At 53.6% G+C, this 14,050-nt stretch overlaps 7 protein-coding genes across 7 annotated transcripts in view; 3 read left to right on the top strand and 4 right to left on the bottom strand.

The window, feature by feature from the left end:
- PHACADRAFT_247128 (uncharacterized protein) overlaps nt 1-327 on the bottom strand; it is a 2,253-nt gene extending 1,926 nt beyond the window's left edge. Inside the window, exons 1-2 of the mRNA XM_007390285.1 lie at nt 276-327; nt 113-216 (exon numbers count right to left, since the gene is read on the bottom strand). Of these exons, the coding sequence (XP_007390347.1) occupies nt 113-216; nt 276-309 (138 nt within the window). The 5' untranslated portion in view covers nt 310-327. The remainder of the gene's footprint in view (nt 1-112; nt 217-275) is intronic.
- Nucleotides 328-501: 174 nt separating this feature from the next.
- PHACADRAFT_84456 (uncharacterized protein) lies at nt 502-2,911 on the bottom strand (the record flags this gene model as incomplete). The annotated part of the gene is made up of 11 exons (XM_007390284.1): nt 502-825; nt 882-1,074; nt 1,110-1,198; nt 1,252-1,275; nt 1,330-1,659; nt 1,732-1,866; nt 1,988-2,029; nt 2,056-2,184; nt 2,373-2,477; nt 2,606-2,751; nt 2,809-2,911. 11 exons carry the CDS (start codon nt 2,909-2,911, stop codon nt 502-504), a joined length of 1,620 nt encoding a protein of 539 aa, XP_007390346.1.
- Nucleotides 2,912-3,006: 95 nt separating this feature from the next.
- Nucleotides 3,007-5,019, bottom strand: PHACADRAFT_247125 (uncharacterized protein). The gene is made up of 7 exons (XM_007390283.1): nt 4,974-5,019; nt 4,890-4,923; nt 4,731-4,833; nt 4,259-4,675; nt 3,938-4,204; nt 3,297-3,881; nt 3,007-3,240 (listed from the first exon to the last, which is right to left on the bottom strand). The coding sequence occupies exons 1-7, from the start codon at nt 4,985-4,987 to the stop codon at nt 3,185-3,187; spliced, it is 1,476 nt and encodes a 491-aa protein (XP_007390345.1). The 5' UTR covers nt 4,988-5,019; the 3' UTR covers nt 3,007-3,184.
- A 443-nt stretch (nt 5,020-5,462) lies between these two features.
- Nucleotides 5,463-7,383, top strand: PHACADRAFT_247124 (uncharacterized protein). The gene is made up of 9 exons (XM_007390282.1): nt 5,463-5,669; nt 5,727-5,807; nt 5,862-5,928; nt 5,988-6,151; nt 6,205-6,313; nt 6,366-6,512; nt 6,560-6,727; nt 6,786-6,998; nt 7,051-7,383. The coding sequence occupies exons 4-9, from the start codon at nt 6,089-6,091 to the stop codon at nt 7,218-7,220; spliced, it is 870 nt and encodes a 289-aa protein (XP_007390344.1). The 5' UTR covers nt 5,463-5,669; nt 5,727-5,807; nt 5,862-5,928; nt 5,988-6,088; the 3' UTR covers nt 7,221-7,383.
- Nucleotides 7,384-7,943: 560 nt separating this feature from the next.
- Nucleotides 7,944-9,043, top strand: PHACADRAFT_247123 (uncharacterized protein). The gene has a single exon (XM_007390281.1). It carries the CDS (start codon nt 7,949-7,951, stop codon nt 8,606-8,608), a length of 660 nt encoding a protein of 219 aa, XP_007390343.1. The 5' UTR covers nt 7,944-7,948; the 3' UTR covers nt 8,609-9,043.
- A 93-nt stretch (nt 9,044-9,136) lies between these two features.
- Nucleotides 9,137-11,169, top strand: PHACADRAFT_247121 (glycoside hydrolase family 27 protein). The gene is made up of 13 exons (XM_007390280.1): nt 9,137-9,360; nt 9,420-9,437; nt 9,493-9,605; nt 9,660-9,685; nt 9,741-9,826; nt 9,886-10,040; nt 10,092-10,133; nt 10,189-10,255; nt 10,308-10,430; nt 10,483-10,550; nt 10,603-10,748; nt 10,808-10,889; nt 10,943-11,169. Exons 1-13 carry the CDS (start codon nt 9,252-9,254, stop codon nt 11,132-11,134), a joined length of 1,227 nt encoding a protein of 408 aa, XP_007390342.1. The 5' UTR covers nt 9,137-9,251; the 3' UTR covers nt 11,135-11,169.
- A 968-nt stretch (nt 11,170-12,137) lies between these two features.
- Nucleotides 12,138-13,701, bottom strand: PHACADRAFT_133806 (uncharacterized protein; the record flags this gene model as incomplete). Its single annotated transcript, XM_007390279.1, has 4 exons — nt 12,138-12,287; nt 12,349-13,114; nt 13,174-13,260; nt 13,310-13,701. 4 exons carry the CDS (start codon nt 13,699-13,701, stop codon nt 12,231-12,233), a joined length of 1,302 nt encoding a protein of 433 aa, XP_007390341.1. The 3' UTR covers nt 12,138-12,230.
- Between the last annotated feature and the right edge of the window lie 349 nt (nt 13,702-14,050).

Below are 14,050 nucleotides of genomic sequence, written 5' to 3'. Positions count from 1 at the left end.
AGAATGGCCCGCTGCAGCCACGGGATGAGGAAATGAGTACCCTCGGGCTTTGCCTGGTACCGGGCAGAATATATAAGCTCATGACACTATAATAAAGAGCATATACACGTACGTCGTCCTTCACACCCGCAAACCGGTCGAACATGACAGCCCTGAAACCTCCGGGAACATCGTAAATGCTAGACTGGAACAGGGCACCGGCGAGAGCAACGGGGACTGTTAAAGGAGACGAGTAAGTGCAAGCTGTCGCTGTCATGTACAGTAATGATACGTGCTCAAAAGACGGTTGAGTGTCTGCTGGAATGCCATGACCGCACACTGGTTTGTGGTGGTCGACCTCCAACTTCGGAACGGGCGCCTCTACGAGGCATTGATGCGCGTCTACGCGTCGCCTCCGAAACCTCGGATGAATCGCCGAGACGTCCTTTCGAACACGCGCAAGCCCTTTGAATACCTCTCAAGATTCGGGTGTGTATATATTATACAATATTACTGTCTAAATTATTCTTTCAGCAGGAAGTCCCCTTTCTTATCATCCTCTCCCGGAGCCATCCTTGCCGAATGACTTCCAAACTGCATCGCACGCTTCTTCCTGCTGCTTGCTTCAACAAGCCCGACCTTCCTTGTCGCAATTCGGAGCAACATCTTCTCTCCTATTCCGGCCTCCAGACGTGGGTCCAACTTCATATGGACCGGCAAGCTCGATAAGAAAGAAACAACAGAGAGCGACAGGAATGGATGTCTTGTCTCCTTCCCGTGAGATGAAATGACCCGGTCATCGCGCCCCAAGTTTCTTGTAGGTATCCGATGTAATTCTAGTTGAAGCTAAGCATACATACCATTTAGCAAGGCTCGGCGCGGCATTTGTTCTCCACGCTCACCTCATCTATGATTGCCTGCCAGCCCGCTGCCTTGAAGGCAGTGCGGAATCTGCCGTACCCGCCAAGAAGCTCGTCAGAACCCAAGCCATTGAGCAACACCCGAGCCGAACTTTTGTACGGCCTTGCTTTAGCCGTAGCAACGCTGCGTACTTGGCCCTCTCCTCGCGCGGCGAAGTAGAGGGCGGCAGCCAGACTCTGCCACAGTCAGAGCTGTTAGCTCTATCTTACGTGTGCTCGGAACAACATCTCACAAGGTCCATAACGGTCCGCCCAGGGAACATCAAGTTCTCAATCACGGTTCGCGCGTCCGTGTATTCCTACGCATGTCAGTGTCGGTTGGCGACAGATGCTAAGTGACAGTTTCACTAACCTCAAATGGCACATTAACCTCGACCTTAAGATGTATTATGAGTGGAAAGATGTACATAATGCAAGCATAAGGGCTCACAAGATTCCAAGTTCGATGAGGACACAACCTCCTCAATTCTTCAAGCTCCTGCAGACCTGTACCTCGATCTGGAACATTATACGTGACATCGATGGTCGAGTAGTCTATACGGTCTTTAAGCCTCTGCTTCTTCTCTCTTTTAGGCAGGCCACCGATGTTGCCTTCTGTTTGTACGAGGATTTTTCGCGGGTTTTCGAATGCAACATTCAGTAAATCGATGGGTTCGTCGCGATCAACGTGCCTATCTGCCAGGAAAGCGAGCACCGTTGAATCGATCCCGCCGCTGAAGAGCACTGCTATCCGAGCTTTGCCTTGATCCTCACTGTCAGTCTGTCAGAGCACTCCCAGGGAGCATCATAACATGATCGATTTGACTTACGGGTTTTGTGGAATATTTGATACGCGCAGACGGACGCTCTCGTCCAGATGGCCGAGGAGCAGATCAGCGGCAACAGCTAGTTGCTCAGATGGCTTGTCAAGATCGCCCGATACAGGCGGGTTGTCTGGTATAGTACGATTGACGGGAGCAAGGTGAGCCTAAGGGGTGGCCATACGAATTCGGATACCGCTTCCATCATCGAGATTTATGATAATAGATCAATAACTTACGAATCGGTTAGGCCTCTCGGGATCCTCTCTCCCAAGTGTCTGTAGACACGATGAGAAAATATCGACTAACTGCGGGAAAGCTCAGCACTCGCTAGTGCTGTACAAATAGACACATACATCTCCGTCCGAGAGTGAAGGTATGTCGACGTAAAAGAAGGCATCTGTCGGTAACTCGTCCAGCGAGTACTCCGGACACTGGCCGACCGATACGGACACAAGAATCAGCCTAGGGGATTCCGTAGTCGGCTTATGAATGAGAAGCGACCGACGGCCAAGAGGATCACGGCCGAAGAAGAGCTTGTGCATGCTTGCCTGAGCCGCTATCAGTAGCAGGCCTTAGCATATAGGCAGAAATGAGACGTACACTGTAGTACACAAACGCATATCTATTTGAGTGTCAGCAATAGCGTACAATTTGCATTCAAGGTGACCACGCACGGTCCCTCCACGCTACCAAGAAGATCTCGGATCTGTTCGGGTGCCTGGGTGCGCTGTAGCTCTGCGAAGAGCTTCGCGCCATCATTCTCCTCCGAGGAGACCTGTATTATCTATGATAAGTGGCTGAGGAATACAACACGTGGTGCAAAATCACCTCCAGCCCCTCGAATATCTGTTGTACATTAGCCTTAGACTAGTCGTACTAGACGATCGGAAAGGCGGTACCCACTTCTCCATTCCAGCATAGCACATTGCCATGTTCGTCTCTGTGAGGTTGCGTAATATATGCATCGCCTCTAAGGCGCAACTCTGAGGCAAAGAAAGTCATATGAACGTCACTTATATTTTGGACGACGGTCTCTTGCGCGTCCGGCCCTAGCGTCCGATACAAAAGTGAGAAGCAAGGTTCAGTCGAGAAGCTGTTCAGCTGACCTCGAGCTGCGTTTGCGTCTCGTAATCGATGGAACAAATTGTTCCATGCAGCATCGTTCTGACACTGAGCTACTTTATGGAGGTAGAACAGAATACCGCACATGAAGGTTAGAGTGAAATTTGATTCACAGCTCCTTCCTTTTTTGTTTACTAGTTATACACAAGCGCCAGACCGATCTCACTCAAAAGACATGAGAAGCTGATGATACATTAATATTTTTTCTTTGCTCCTTCTATAATGATGAGTACACGGATATTCTAACACTTAGGTTTTGCTTCCTATACGATCCTACCGCTATCCGTTAAATACCCCTCTCATATGATGCTACAATTAGTTTCGACAGCAACGTTGAAGGCAGCACGAAGAGAGAGCGCCTTATGCGACGTAGGTCGACGCCGAAACGTTCCCACCACGGCCGGTCCAGTTGACGTCTTTGGGATGTGGACGGTCAGTTTCTGGAAATATACGATATAAAAGGAATACGTACGAATGTCCTCGCCAGTCTTGAACTTAGCGTTCTCCTTACCAGGCAGGACACGGAAAGTGTGGGCACCGAAGTAGTCGCGCTGCGCCTGGATAAGGTTCGCAGGGACAATCTCACTGCGGTAGCCGTCGAAGAAGGACAGCGCGGTGCTGAAGGCCGGTAGAGCGATACCCCAGATGACACCCTGAGCAATAACACGCCTCCAACCGGGCTGTGCCTTGTGGAGGGCCTTGTTGAAGAAGTCATCGAACAGGAGAGATTCGAGGTTCGCGTTCTTCGTGTAAGCAGAAGTGATATCGCCGAGGAAGACAGACTTGATGATACAACCGCCACGCCACATACGTGCAATGCCGGCGTAGTTGAGGTTCCAGTTCAGCTCCTTGGCAGTCTCGCGCATGAGCATGAAGCCTTGTGCGTAGGAGATGATCTTGGAGGCATAGAGAGCCTGCTCGAGATCGTCGATGAACTGCTGCTTGTCGCCCTTGAAGGGTTCCTTTTGGGGACCAGCGATAACACGGCTCGCGCGGACACGCTCTTCCTTGATAGCGGACAGGCAGCGCGCGAAGACGGCCTCGCCAATCAAAGTGACTAAAACGCGATGACATCATTCTTACGATCACGCCGTAGTATAGGCAGTTGCGTACCTGGCATACCAGCGTCCAGCGCAGCGACGGCGGTCCACTTGCCTGTGCCCTTCTGACCGGCTTGGTCGAGGATCTTAGCGACCACAGGCTCGCCATCGTCATCCTTGAACTTGAGGATATTTTGGGTGATCTCGATGAGGAAGGAGTCGAGGACACCCTTATTCCACTTCTGGAAGATATCGGCGATCTCGTCCTCGGACACGCCGAGACCCCGCTTGAGAATGTCGTAGGCCTCTGCGATGAGCTGCATGTCACCGTACTCAATACCTTGAAATATGTGAATACACGCGCGGAGATCTCATCTGCGAAAAAATAGCCTACCATTGTGAACCATCTTGACGTAGTGTCCAGCACCTGTCTCACCGACCCAGTCGCAGCAAGGCTCGCCGTTGACAGAAGCAGCAGTCTTTTGGAAGATCTCCTTGATGGACGGCCAGGCAGCTGGTGAGCCACCGGGCATCAAAGAAGGGCCGTATCGAGCACCCTCCTCGCCGCCAGAGACACCAGAGCCAACGAAGAGCAGCCCCTTGGCCTCAAGCTCTTTGGTGCGGCGGATACTGTCGGGATAGTGAGAGTTACCACCGTCGATGATGATGTCACCGGCCTCGAGATGAGGGGTGAGCTGTTCAATGAAGGCGTCGACGGCAGAACCAGCCTTGACGAGAAGAATAATCTTGCGGGGGCGCTTGAGCTTGGCGACAAGCTCCTCGATAGAATGGGCACCCTGAATATTAGTGCCTACACGACGCGTAGTCAGCGTCGCGGCTGGGAGACGCCCATGAGGGAATCTCACCCTTGGCCTCATTCGCCAAGAAGTGGTCGACCTTGCTGGTCGTACGGTTGTAGGCAATAACAGTGAAACCCTTGTCGTTCATGTTAAGGATCAGGTTTTGACCCTAGGACGCGCGGTAGTGAGGAAATAGCTCGGGGGAAAGATTCATCGACGCCTTACCATGACGGCGAGGCCGATGAGGCCAATGTCACCACTGCAAGACGGTCAGAGTGGGCCTGGAGTGCATAAGAGGACGCGACTTACGTTGGTGCAGCCATTGTAGAGAGTACGGAGTTGAGGCGGGAGAGAGTGGACGTGGTGGTCAAAAGCAAAGGAGCTTTGAGGGTCTTTATTCCGCCTCGGCTTGCTTGGTGATGTCGATGAGATTCTGATTAGGGGAGATTACCCAGCTTATCCCGGCCCGGCATGGCAAAGCCAGGGTACCGCGGGAAATACTCCCCTTTCGTCACTTTTGCTCCCTCTCGTCCCCGCTGCACGCGCGGCGTATCGCCGTCTGCTCCCTCTCTGTTCGCACACCTATGCCTTGCGCGTCCACGATGGCTGCCTGCTCTCCGAAACATATGCCGGCCGTATTCTGGCCGCCATTGCCCACCTCCGCCCGCTTCCCAGAAATCCCTATCCTCCTCAACCGGCGGCCGACGCGTCCGGGCGCGCACCTGGGGCGCCGGCGTGCACTTCCTTTTTAGTCGTTCATCGAGCGCTAGTCATCCCTGGCGCGTTTTAGCAGGTCTTGGCGGATATGCATGGTGACTCGGAGTCGCTGAACGTGCACCTTCAGCCAACACCACCATGTCGCGGTTAATGCCCATGCGATCGCTGTCATCGTTAACTAGGTCGCGCTCGGGCCTGTTCGTCCCTAGACTTGCTCAGACTCGGTTCAACTCAGGTGTCACTCGAGACCCAATGACCGGAGAGTTCACCTCTCTCCCTGACATTGAGGTGCCTCTTCATATTTCCTATCTCTCTAAGTGATATTGAGCTTGTGCTATCTGTCAGGTGTCGCGTTTGCAAATCGTACAGACTAACAAACCCAAGCCACCACCAAATCCGGCCAGCCTAGTGTTCGGTCACACCTTCGTACGCCAATTCACTCATTCTTCGTTCGCCGTGCCGTGACCGTAAGATACCTAGACCGATCATATGCTGGCTGTTCCTTGGTCCGCAGCCTCGGGATGGGATGCTCCGCAGATCAAGCCTTGTATGTGTTGCGCTCCGTACTCGCGAGTTATTCCCGCTGAACGGGTAGGTGACTCATAGATGGACCACTGTCACTCGACCCTAGCGCTACCGTCTTTCATTACGCACAAGAGCTCTTCGAGGGCCTAAAGGCTTACCGAGATGCGCACGGCAAGATTACCATGTTCCGCCCCGACATGAACATGAAGCGTATGAACAGAACCGCTCAACGTATTGCTTTACCTGTCAGTTGAAACATATACAACCCCTCCGCATTCATGTTGACCTTGCTGCGTAGACGTTCGACGGAAACGCTGTCATTGAACTCATCAAGCAGCTTATCCGCATCGACAAACACTGGATTCCAGACAAGGAAGGCTACAGCCTGTATATCCGCCCGACCTTCAGCACGTATCGTAATGTCATGTACGAAGCGACTACTAACTCCTACCTTTACAGTCGGCACTCAAGCGGCATTAGGAATTGCGCCGCCGAGGGAGGCGCTGCTCTTCGTGATCTGCAGCCCCGTTGGTCCGTACTATCCGCAAGGCTTCAAACCCGTCGCTCTGTACGGTACGACTGAACACAGCCGTGCTGCTCCTGGAGGTATGTGGTGATGACAATGTATAGGAAACAACACTTACTTTCTGTAGGTATAGGTGCATATAAGCTGGGTGCAAACTATGCACCTGGTGTGATGGTGCAGAAGGAAGCCGCGAAGAAAGGCTACGTTCAGAACCTATGGCTCCACGGTCCTGACCACCATATCACCGAGGTGGGAACGATGAATGCCTTCGTTGTCTTCAAGCATTCCGACGGCGGTATGTCTACAACAGACTGTAGTGAATTCGGGCTCATCGAGAATTTCATACTCGTCAGTGACTGAGATCGTTACGCCTCCTCTTGACGGTATGATTCTCCCTGGTGTCACCCGTGATTCCGTTCTGGCCCTCGCCCGCGACCATGCATCCGGCAAGACACCCCTTAAGGGCATGCCTGAGGGTAAGTTCATCGTCAATGAGCGTCCTGTCACCATGAAGGAGGTCGTGGAGGCTGCCGAGAAGGGCCAACTCGTCGAGTTCTTCGGCACAGGTCAGTTCGCACTCTGCGCAGCTAGGTTTACGTCCTTATCATGTCTGCGTAGGTACCGCTGCCGTGATCAGCCCTGTCGATCGTATTGGCTATCTGGGTCAGGATCTACACATTCCCGTCGGCGCCGACGGTATGGGCCCCGTGTCGCGTCCTGTTTGGAAGCAGCTTGTCGGTATCCAGACAGGCAAGATTCCTCACCCCTGGAGCGTTCTGGTGGATTAAGGTTCCGATGTACAACACATACATCTCATTCTTGCTTGCTTTGTCAAATCTACAGCTAGATGTTGTTGCTACTCTTCTACCTTTGCGTGCAATATCTCTGCTTCGTCTAAACTTTACCTTTCCGGCCCGGTGTTCCGCATTCGGTATGACGCAGTGATACGATGTCGGCCGAGTTGCATGGCACTTCGACTTGTACTTCGACGACCGTACCTTCGGTGCATATTCTGCTCGCCTGATCACCGTAGGTATGCAACAATAAGGCAGGCGACAATTGTAACGGGGCCTCCTGAGCCTCCGACACCGCCGAAATCCGCCAAGGTTGCGGCGTTGCCTGACTCGACTCCAAATGCGCCGACGGCGTTGGATGCGCTCATCCTCTCCGAGCTGCGGAAAACGTCTACGGCCAGCCTCCCTTCTCTCGTACAGCAGTTTGACGGCAACACGGGCAAAGTCCTCGAGTCACCTCTTGCATACGAGTCGCGCCCGAATGCGACCAGAAAGGTCAAGTTCACGGAGAGCGCGAATAGCGTGGTCATGGTCGCGCATGCCGCGCAGAGTGCGGACCGTTGGAAAGTCGACATATGCTCTGCATTTGTTCTGAACACACCTTCTGGAGGCCCCGAGCCCATAGACAAGGACCAGGCTGTTTTGGTCACCTGCGCGCATACACTCCAAGCGGTGAGTTGCCCTCATTAGTCCTAGATGTCGTTGACGGACCTGACTCGTAGATGCGCCGTTCTCCCATCCTGTCCTCCGTGATTGATAGCGGACCATCAGGCTCCAAATCCTCTATCTTATCAGGAACCTACGTGCTTTCCCAAGAACCCGGCAAAGAACGACCTACTTTCCACTCCGTTAACGGTGCTCTTTCTTCGCTTCCACGACCAGACTTGCTGGTCCTGTCCACGAGCTCTGGCCCAGCAAGCCCTATGACAAACAGTCTCACCGTGTCACCATACCCTGCACACCCTGGCGCTGCCATCAGGGCGCACTTCGTAGTGGATACCGAACCGAGCGAACCCGGATGGCATCCATGGATTGGAGGTTTGTGGAGCAAATGGGTTCGAGGGACTATTCTCGGATATCGAGACTTCGCTGGTCGAGAAGCCAAGGTGCGTCATTACCACCTCGAGGGGGCTGTCTCTGTGCCCAAGTACTTGTGTTGGCAGCCGGGCACGTACGATGCACTGTCACATTTATCATTTGAGCCTTTGCCTTCTCCTGGATCGAGTGGAGGTCCCATCGTTGACGAGGAGTCGGGTGCTGTCGTTGGAATTGTACTGGGCTCGAGGATGGACAATCGTGTCGAAGGTATGCGGGGTTGGGGCGTCCCGGCGGAGATGATATATGAGGTGCGTCCTGATCTTGTCCTCCGATTTATGTTGTAACCGAGCTTCTGTACATAAGATGTTTTCCTTGCCAGGCTTGAAGCTTAAGAATGGTCCCTAGCACTACCGCAGGGTAGAGTAGCGGGTGCATGGACTTCACACAACAGACAGCTCCTGAAGACCTCCTAGCCCGACTATTAGAGCATGAAATTTACACCTTGTACGCGCGGCGCAAGTCGGACACAACGCTACGCCGTCCTTCGGTATGACATCATTGTCACACGATTCACATTTTCGAGGTCTTTGCAAGGATATTGAGCTCCAATATACGTCGGAATTGATTCGCATATGCCAGCGGCCCGCGGGCTTGGTCAAGCGAGGACCCACCGAGCGCTGTGACTGGGTGGACCAGGGCTTTCATCAGTACTTCTCGACAATGGAATAGTCAGATGACGCCTGGCAGGTGGTCAGAAAGGTGCGTCTTCATTACCCTTATGATCTGCCGACCGCGTGACTTTCTGATCCTCAGCGACTATATAGGTGGCAGCCTGTGGCTGCTGAGAGCTGTCAAGGCGTGCGGCACGGTTCTTTGGATATCTCTCCTCAGCAAGGAAACATGCACCTTCTGACGTCTTTTGCACTACTCGTTTCCTTTTGGGCTACCGTCTTCGCGTTGGACAATGGCCTCGCCGTCTCTCCGCAGATGGGCTGGGATACTTGGAACCATTTTGGATGCAACGTTGATGAAGACACGATAGTCAGCGCTGCGAATGCTATCGTCCAAAACAACTTGACGCAGTTCGGTTATGAATGTAGGATCCCTAATATAAATTACATTCCGCGCTCTCGGCTGATCCCGGCAATGTATCAGATGTCATTATAGACGACTGTGAGTGGGCTCAACTTCAGAGATACTCAATACTCATCCACTCGCCCTTGTGCAGGCTGGCAAGCTCCTTCTCGAGACAACCAGACAGGTGCGCCAGTCGCCGATCCCACCAAATTCCCAAACGGCATGGAATATCTCTCGAACAAGATCCATTCCATGGGCTTGAAGGTATTATTTGCTTCAGTATGTGCAGCATGCAATCGCTGAGGATGTATACGTTAGTTTGGTATCTATAGCGATGCTGGAACGTGAGTGTACGCGCATATATAGAATCATAATCTGTGGCTGAATGGAACAATCCAGCCTTACTTGTGGTGGTCATTTTGGATCACTTGGTTATGAAGAAATCGATGCCAAAACTTACGCTGAGTGGGGCGCCGACTATCTCAGTGAGCACATGGCTTCATCTCTACCACTGCCCGTACACGCTTCCGAGCCTGCTCCACAGAGTACGACAACTGCTATAACGAAGGCCTTGCGGGGACGCCGCATATCTCACACGAACGATATGCGAACATGTCAAGAGCTTTGAATGTCACTGGACGCCCGATTCTCTACTCCATGTGCAGCTGGGGAGAAGACGGCCCATGGAACTATGCTCAGGCGTGTAGTTTGCACCTGACTCGCCACATCGGGACTCTGACCGCTCTTTAGACAATTGCGAACAGTTGGAGAATATCCGGCGACGTTATGGACGTAAGTGTGTGACAGCACATTCAGGTCGTGAAGCTGACAGACGATTCGTACTCAGAGCTTCGACCGGTACGACGAGCGGTGCCCGTGTACGTCTGTGATAGACTGCAAGCTCCCCGGGTTCCGTACGCCCTCATTACTTCTAATGTCATACGGCCCCTTGACGACGCCATGCAGACTGCGCGGTGTCCAGAATTATCGACTTTGCTGCGCCGTTAGGTCAGAAAGCAGGACCGGGTCATTGGAACGACTTGGACATGCTCGAAGTTGGTAATGGTGGCATGTCTTTCGAAGAATATCGTAAGCACATGCCTCAAACTGGCTTGATAAGGTGCTGATGCGCAGGCTACAGGTACCCATTTCTCGATGTGGAGCATTCTCAAGAGTCCATTGATCCTGGGTAATGATGTCACGAACATGGTCAGGCCCCTCGCTCCCAGCCAATAATGATACTAATCTCTTGCGTGCATAGACTAATGAGACTATGACGATCATCACCAACACAGCTATCATCGCCATCAACCAGGATGCCGCAGGCTCTCCGGCGAATCGCATGTGGAAGAGATCCATCAGCCAAGGGGGCGAAACCTCACTGTGGGCCGGAGCCCTTGTTAACAAGTGCGCGTTGATATTTGTCTGCTACTTCGCTCTGTTCATAGACCTCCGTCGTCTTTTAGCACGTTTGTGTTCGCACTGCTGAACACCTCTCCAGTCAACCAGACTGTTGAAATTGACTTCGTAGACGTCTTCTTCGATCAAGTAAGAACGTCTACTCCTCTTAGACATACTCGGAGCCTGACACGGCGATACAGGGTCCGGCCTACCAGACACAACCTTACGAGGTCTTTGACTTATGGCAGAAGGATGACTCGGGTAACTGGGGCAAAAACATCGGTACTATACAAGGCGGCATGAACGTTACTATCGGCATACACCAAACTATGGTATGGAAGGCAGTGCCTGCCCCGCAGGCCAGTACGAAAAGGAACTACGCGGAACTGTAGGTCGTAGGCGGATCATTATGTCGTAGCCACAGCAGAACAGACTAGCACAATACTATGAGCGTCTTCGCTCTCTTCCTCTAACGCGGAACGAAGTACCTGGGTGATCCTGGTGGTAGGTGAATGATGCTTCCCCTGTTGATCGCTCGGTATAGGCTCTGGAGCGACCTGGTAGCCGTAGCGCCACACGCTGTTGGGGGGACTCGGAATACTGAGGTGCGTTGCCTCGTGAATGATGTTGATTCCAATGGCTTGAACGCAGTACTCACGGATCTATCACCCGGCAAGGAGGCGTGCGCACAACCGGGGTCGAGCAGTCTGAGAGTGATGCGTCACCTTCGTCTTCATCCACGACGGGATCCGCTGAGGGCCTGCAGGCACAAGCGTACCACGATGAAGACTGCCGCCCGATTGCTCCAAAGAATGTCTACTCACTCCTCGGTACAGACTTCCACACATCCCTTGAGGGCCCTCGGAGTAGGGTCATCAAGGCCGGAATGTGCGAATACTGGAGGATGTACACGGCTCGCCGACATCTCCAGTGTTCGCACGCTCCCTGCCGTCACCCTCTCGTCTGCCTCGAGATTGGCAAATGTGGCGGCACTCGCGAGGGCGGCGGTGTTGTAGGTGGCGGCCGCGAGGCGACTGAACGCGTCGTCTAAGTCGTCGCTGAAATGTCGGTCGTGACGGGCGAGCGAGAGTTCGTTGAGCAAGCCGAGCGCGAGCTCTTGCAGCATGAGGGCGGTATCTTCTTCCTCGTCGAGATGTACAAGATCTTCTAGGTATGGCGGCGTGTCTGGCAACATGGTGGTTGGAGTGGTCGCGACGACATGAATTGACAATGCCACAGTCGTCCCTTATATACTGTGCCCACGCCTCGTGTATGGAAAGAAGTTTGCAATTTAGGCTACATGAGTCAGTATCATCATCAAGAAGGGACGCAAAAATGGAATTCTCGGTGATAAGGTTTCACTTTTTGTAGTTAGAAGTCTGCTTCTAGGAGCAACCAGAACAATGGAATCTTTAGGGTGACACGTTTCAGCAAGGCAAAGCAGACCACGACGACATGAGTTCGAATTTACAGGAAATCCCAGGATGTCTACAGCCGATTCCGCCTGCAACGGTTGCACGCTAGCATCTGACAACCCGTGCAGCGCTGTAGGCAGATAATAATGAGCCTCGGCTGGCGCTGCGCCACGACGTGATAATAGACTCACAAAGAGATATTGCGGCAGCATGAAGGAGCAGCTCTCGCACCGACCTCCGCCAGACCGGTACTTCCAGTATGTGTGCCGACACTCGTGATTTGTCCTCAACCGCTCAGCTTCTTCACGAACCAGGCGGCCAAAGACAGCTGCTGGCGCGGCCCGAGGGATTTGTCTCTCTACGCGGACGGCGGCGGCGTTGAGAAGACGACGCTCTTCCCATTGCGGGCACCCGCATGTCTTCCAATTCGCTCCACATACGTAGCAGAATTGCCTGCGGCAGCGACAGGTCATGTGATAACACCCAACCTCGAGCTCGACAAGGTGACTGCAACCGGGGCACCGTCGCCAGCCTTCCTGCTCGGCGAGGGCGAGGACCTCGCGGTCGCGTTCTGTATCGCACAGGCGGGGGAAATGGCCTGCCTGCTTGCATTGTCCGCAAGTATGCGATAGGCATTTCGGGCACCAGTACGCGGTGGGTTCGGATGTTGTGGCGCCGAGGAAAGCTGAGCACGTGGGACGATGGCAGTAAACCCGGTTGGCGGTGCCGAACTCGAGCGCTTTGGCCTGGAAAGACTTGTACAATCCCTCCCCAAGGAAGCGACGGACGTCTTGCAAGACGAACTGTCGGTTGCAGCATCTGGGTGGATACAGCGATTCGTCTACTGTTGCACCGCGGAAGAGCTCCACAAGGCAGGAAGCATCGTAGTAGTGGCCGCAGGGTGCGCGGACTTCTGGCCCTCGAATAGGATCGGTACAGATGACACAGTCGTGGGTGCTGTATGGAAGATATTCCAAAGTCATGACAAGGGCCTTTTACATGGCAACAACACTCACGTCTGAGGTGTAGCTTTTGCAGCTGGTGCTCGTGAGATTCCCATCCGACTTGAAGATGACTGTGCGGCAGAGTTGTCTTCATCATCACTGCAATGATCGTGAAAACCCGCACTGTTATAATGGGATACAAGCACACCTAGGGTACAGAGTCAAGTTGTCAACTAGTTCGGTGAGACGAACGGTGGGACTGCCAGGAGCAGAGTACACAGGCGCAGATGGAGGCGGCTGCCCAGACAGCGAGAAGGCCATGTTTCTGTCTCTGGCCTCCCGAGCCTCCGTGGCCGCATACGTGTGCAATAATGCTCGATCGGTGCGTAGGGCACTGTCGATGCTCTTCGCTAAGATGGCGTCCCGAGATGCAACGAGCAACGAGTTGGCCTCCTCAGCGAACAGCTGAAAGGCCAGCTCTTCGTCGGTCAACGGAGCGCCATCTTGCTCTTTGCCCTTCCGAGAGCCTTCCACGCGGTCGATGTCGAGCAGGGCCAAAGAGGCGATAAGCTCGAGAGTGTCTGCTGTCGGGGTAGACATCGCGTGTCGAGGGCGCATGCGCTGCTCCCTGACCCTAAATACCGCGCGGCCGTGGGATTGCGCAGCACGACATAGGGGAGGCCAAGTTGTAGTAGGCAACGTCTTATCCCATTTCAGCCTCCGTCGCACGTGCAGCAGGAGAATATTCCGGTGACGTTCTCAACGACAGCGAGGCTCTTTCGCCAGGACTGCCTGGGTCATGGTTTTGTGTGCGCGCCACCGAAGAGAGCACATAGTAGACGGCTCCTCGCTGCTGGCAAGGCGTCTTTGTGGCGTCCAAGTGCACTGCCAAGCTCAAGGCTCCGGGCCGTTCGGCCGGCATCGTCGGCATCGGCGAGAGGAAAGTGCT

The sequence above is a fragment of the Phanerochaete carnosa genome, assembly GCF_000300595.1.
Source record: "Phanerochaete carnosa HHB-10118-sp unplaced genomic scaffold PHACAscaffold_1, whole genome shotgun sequence".
NCBI classification, from domain to species: Eukaryota; Fungi; Basidiomycota; class Agaricomycetes; order Polyporales; family Phanerochaetaceae; genus Phanerochaete; species Phanerochaete carnosa.
This window is presented reverse-complemented; position numbering and strand designations above follow the sequence as displayed.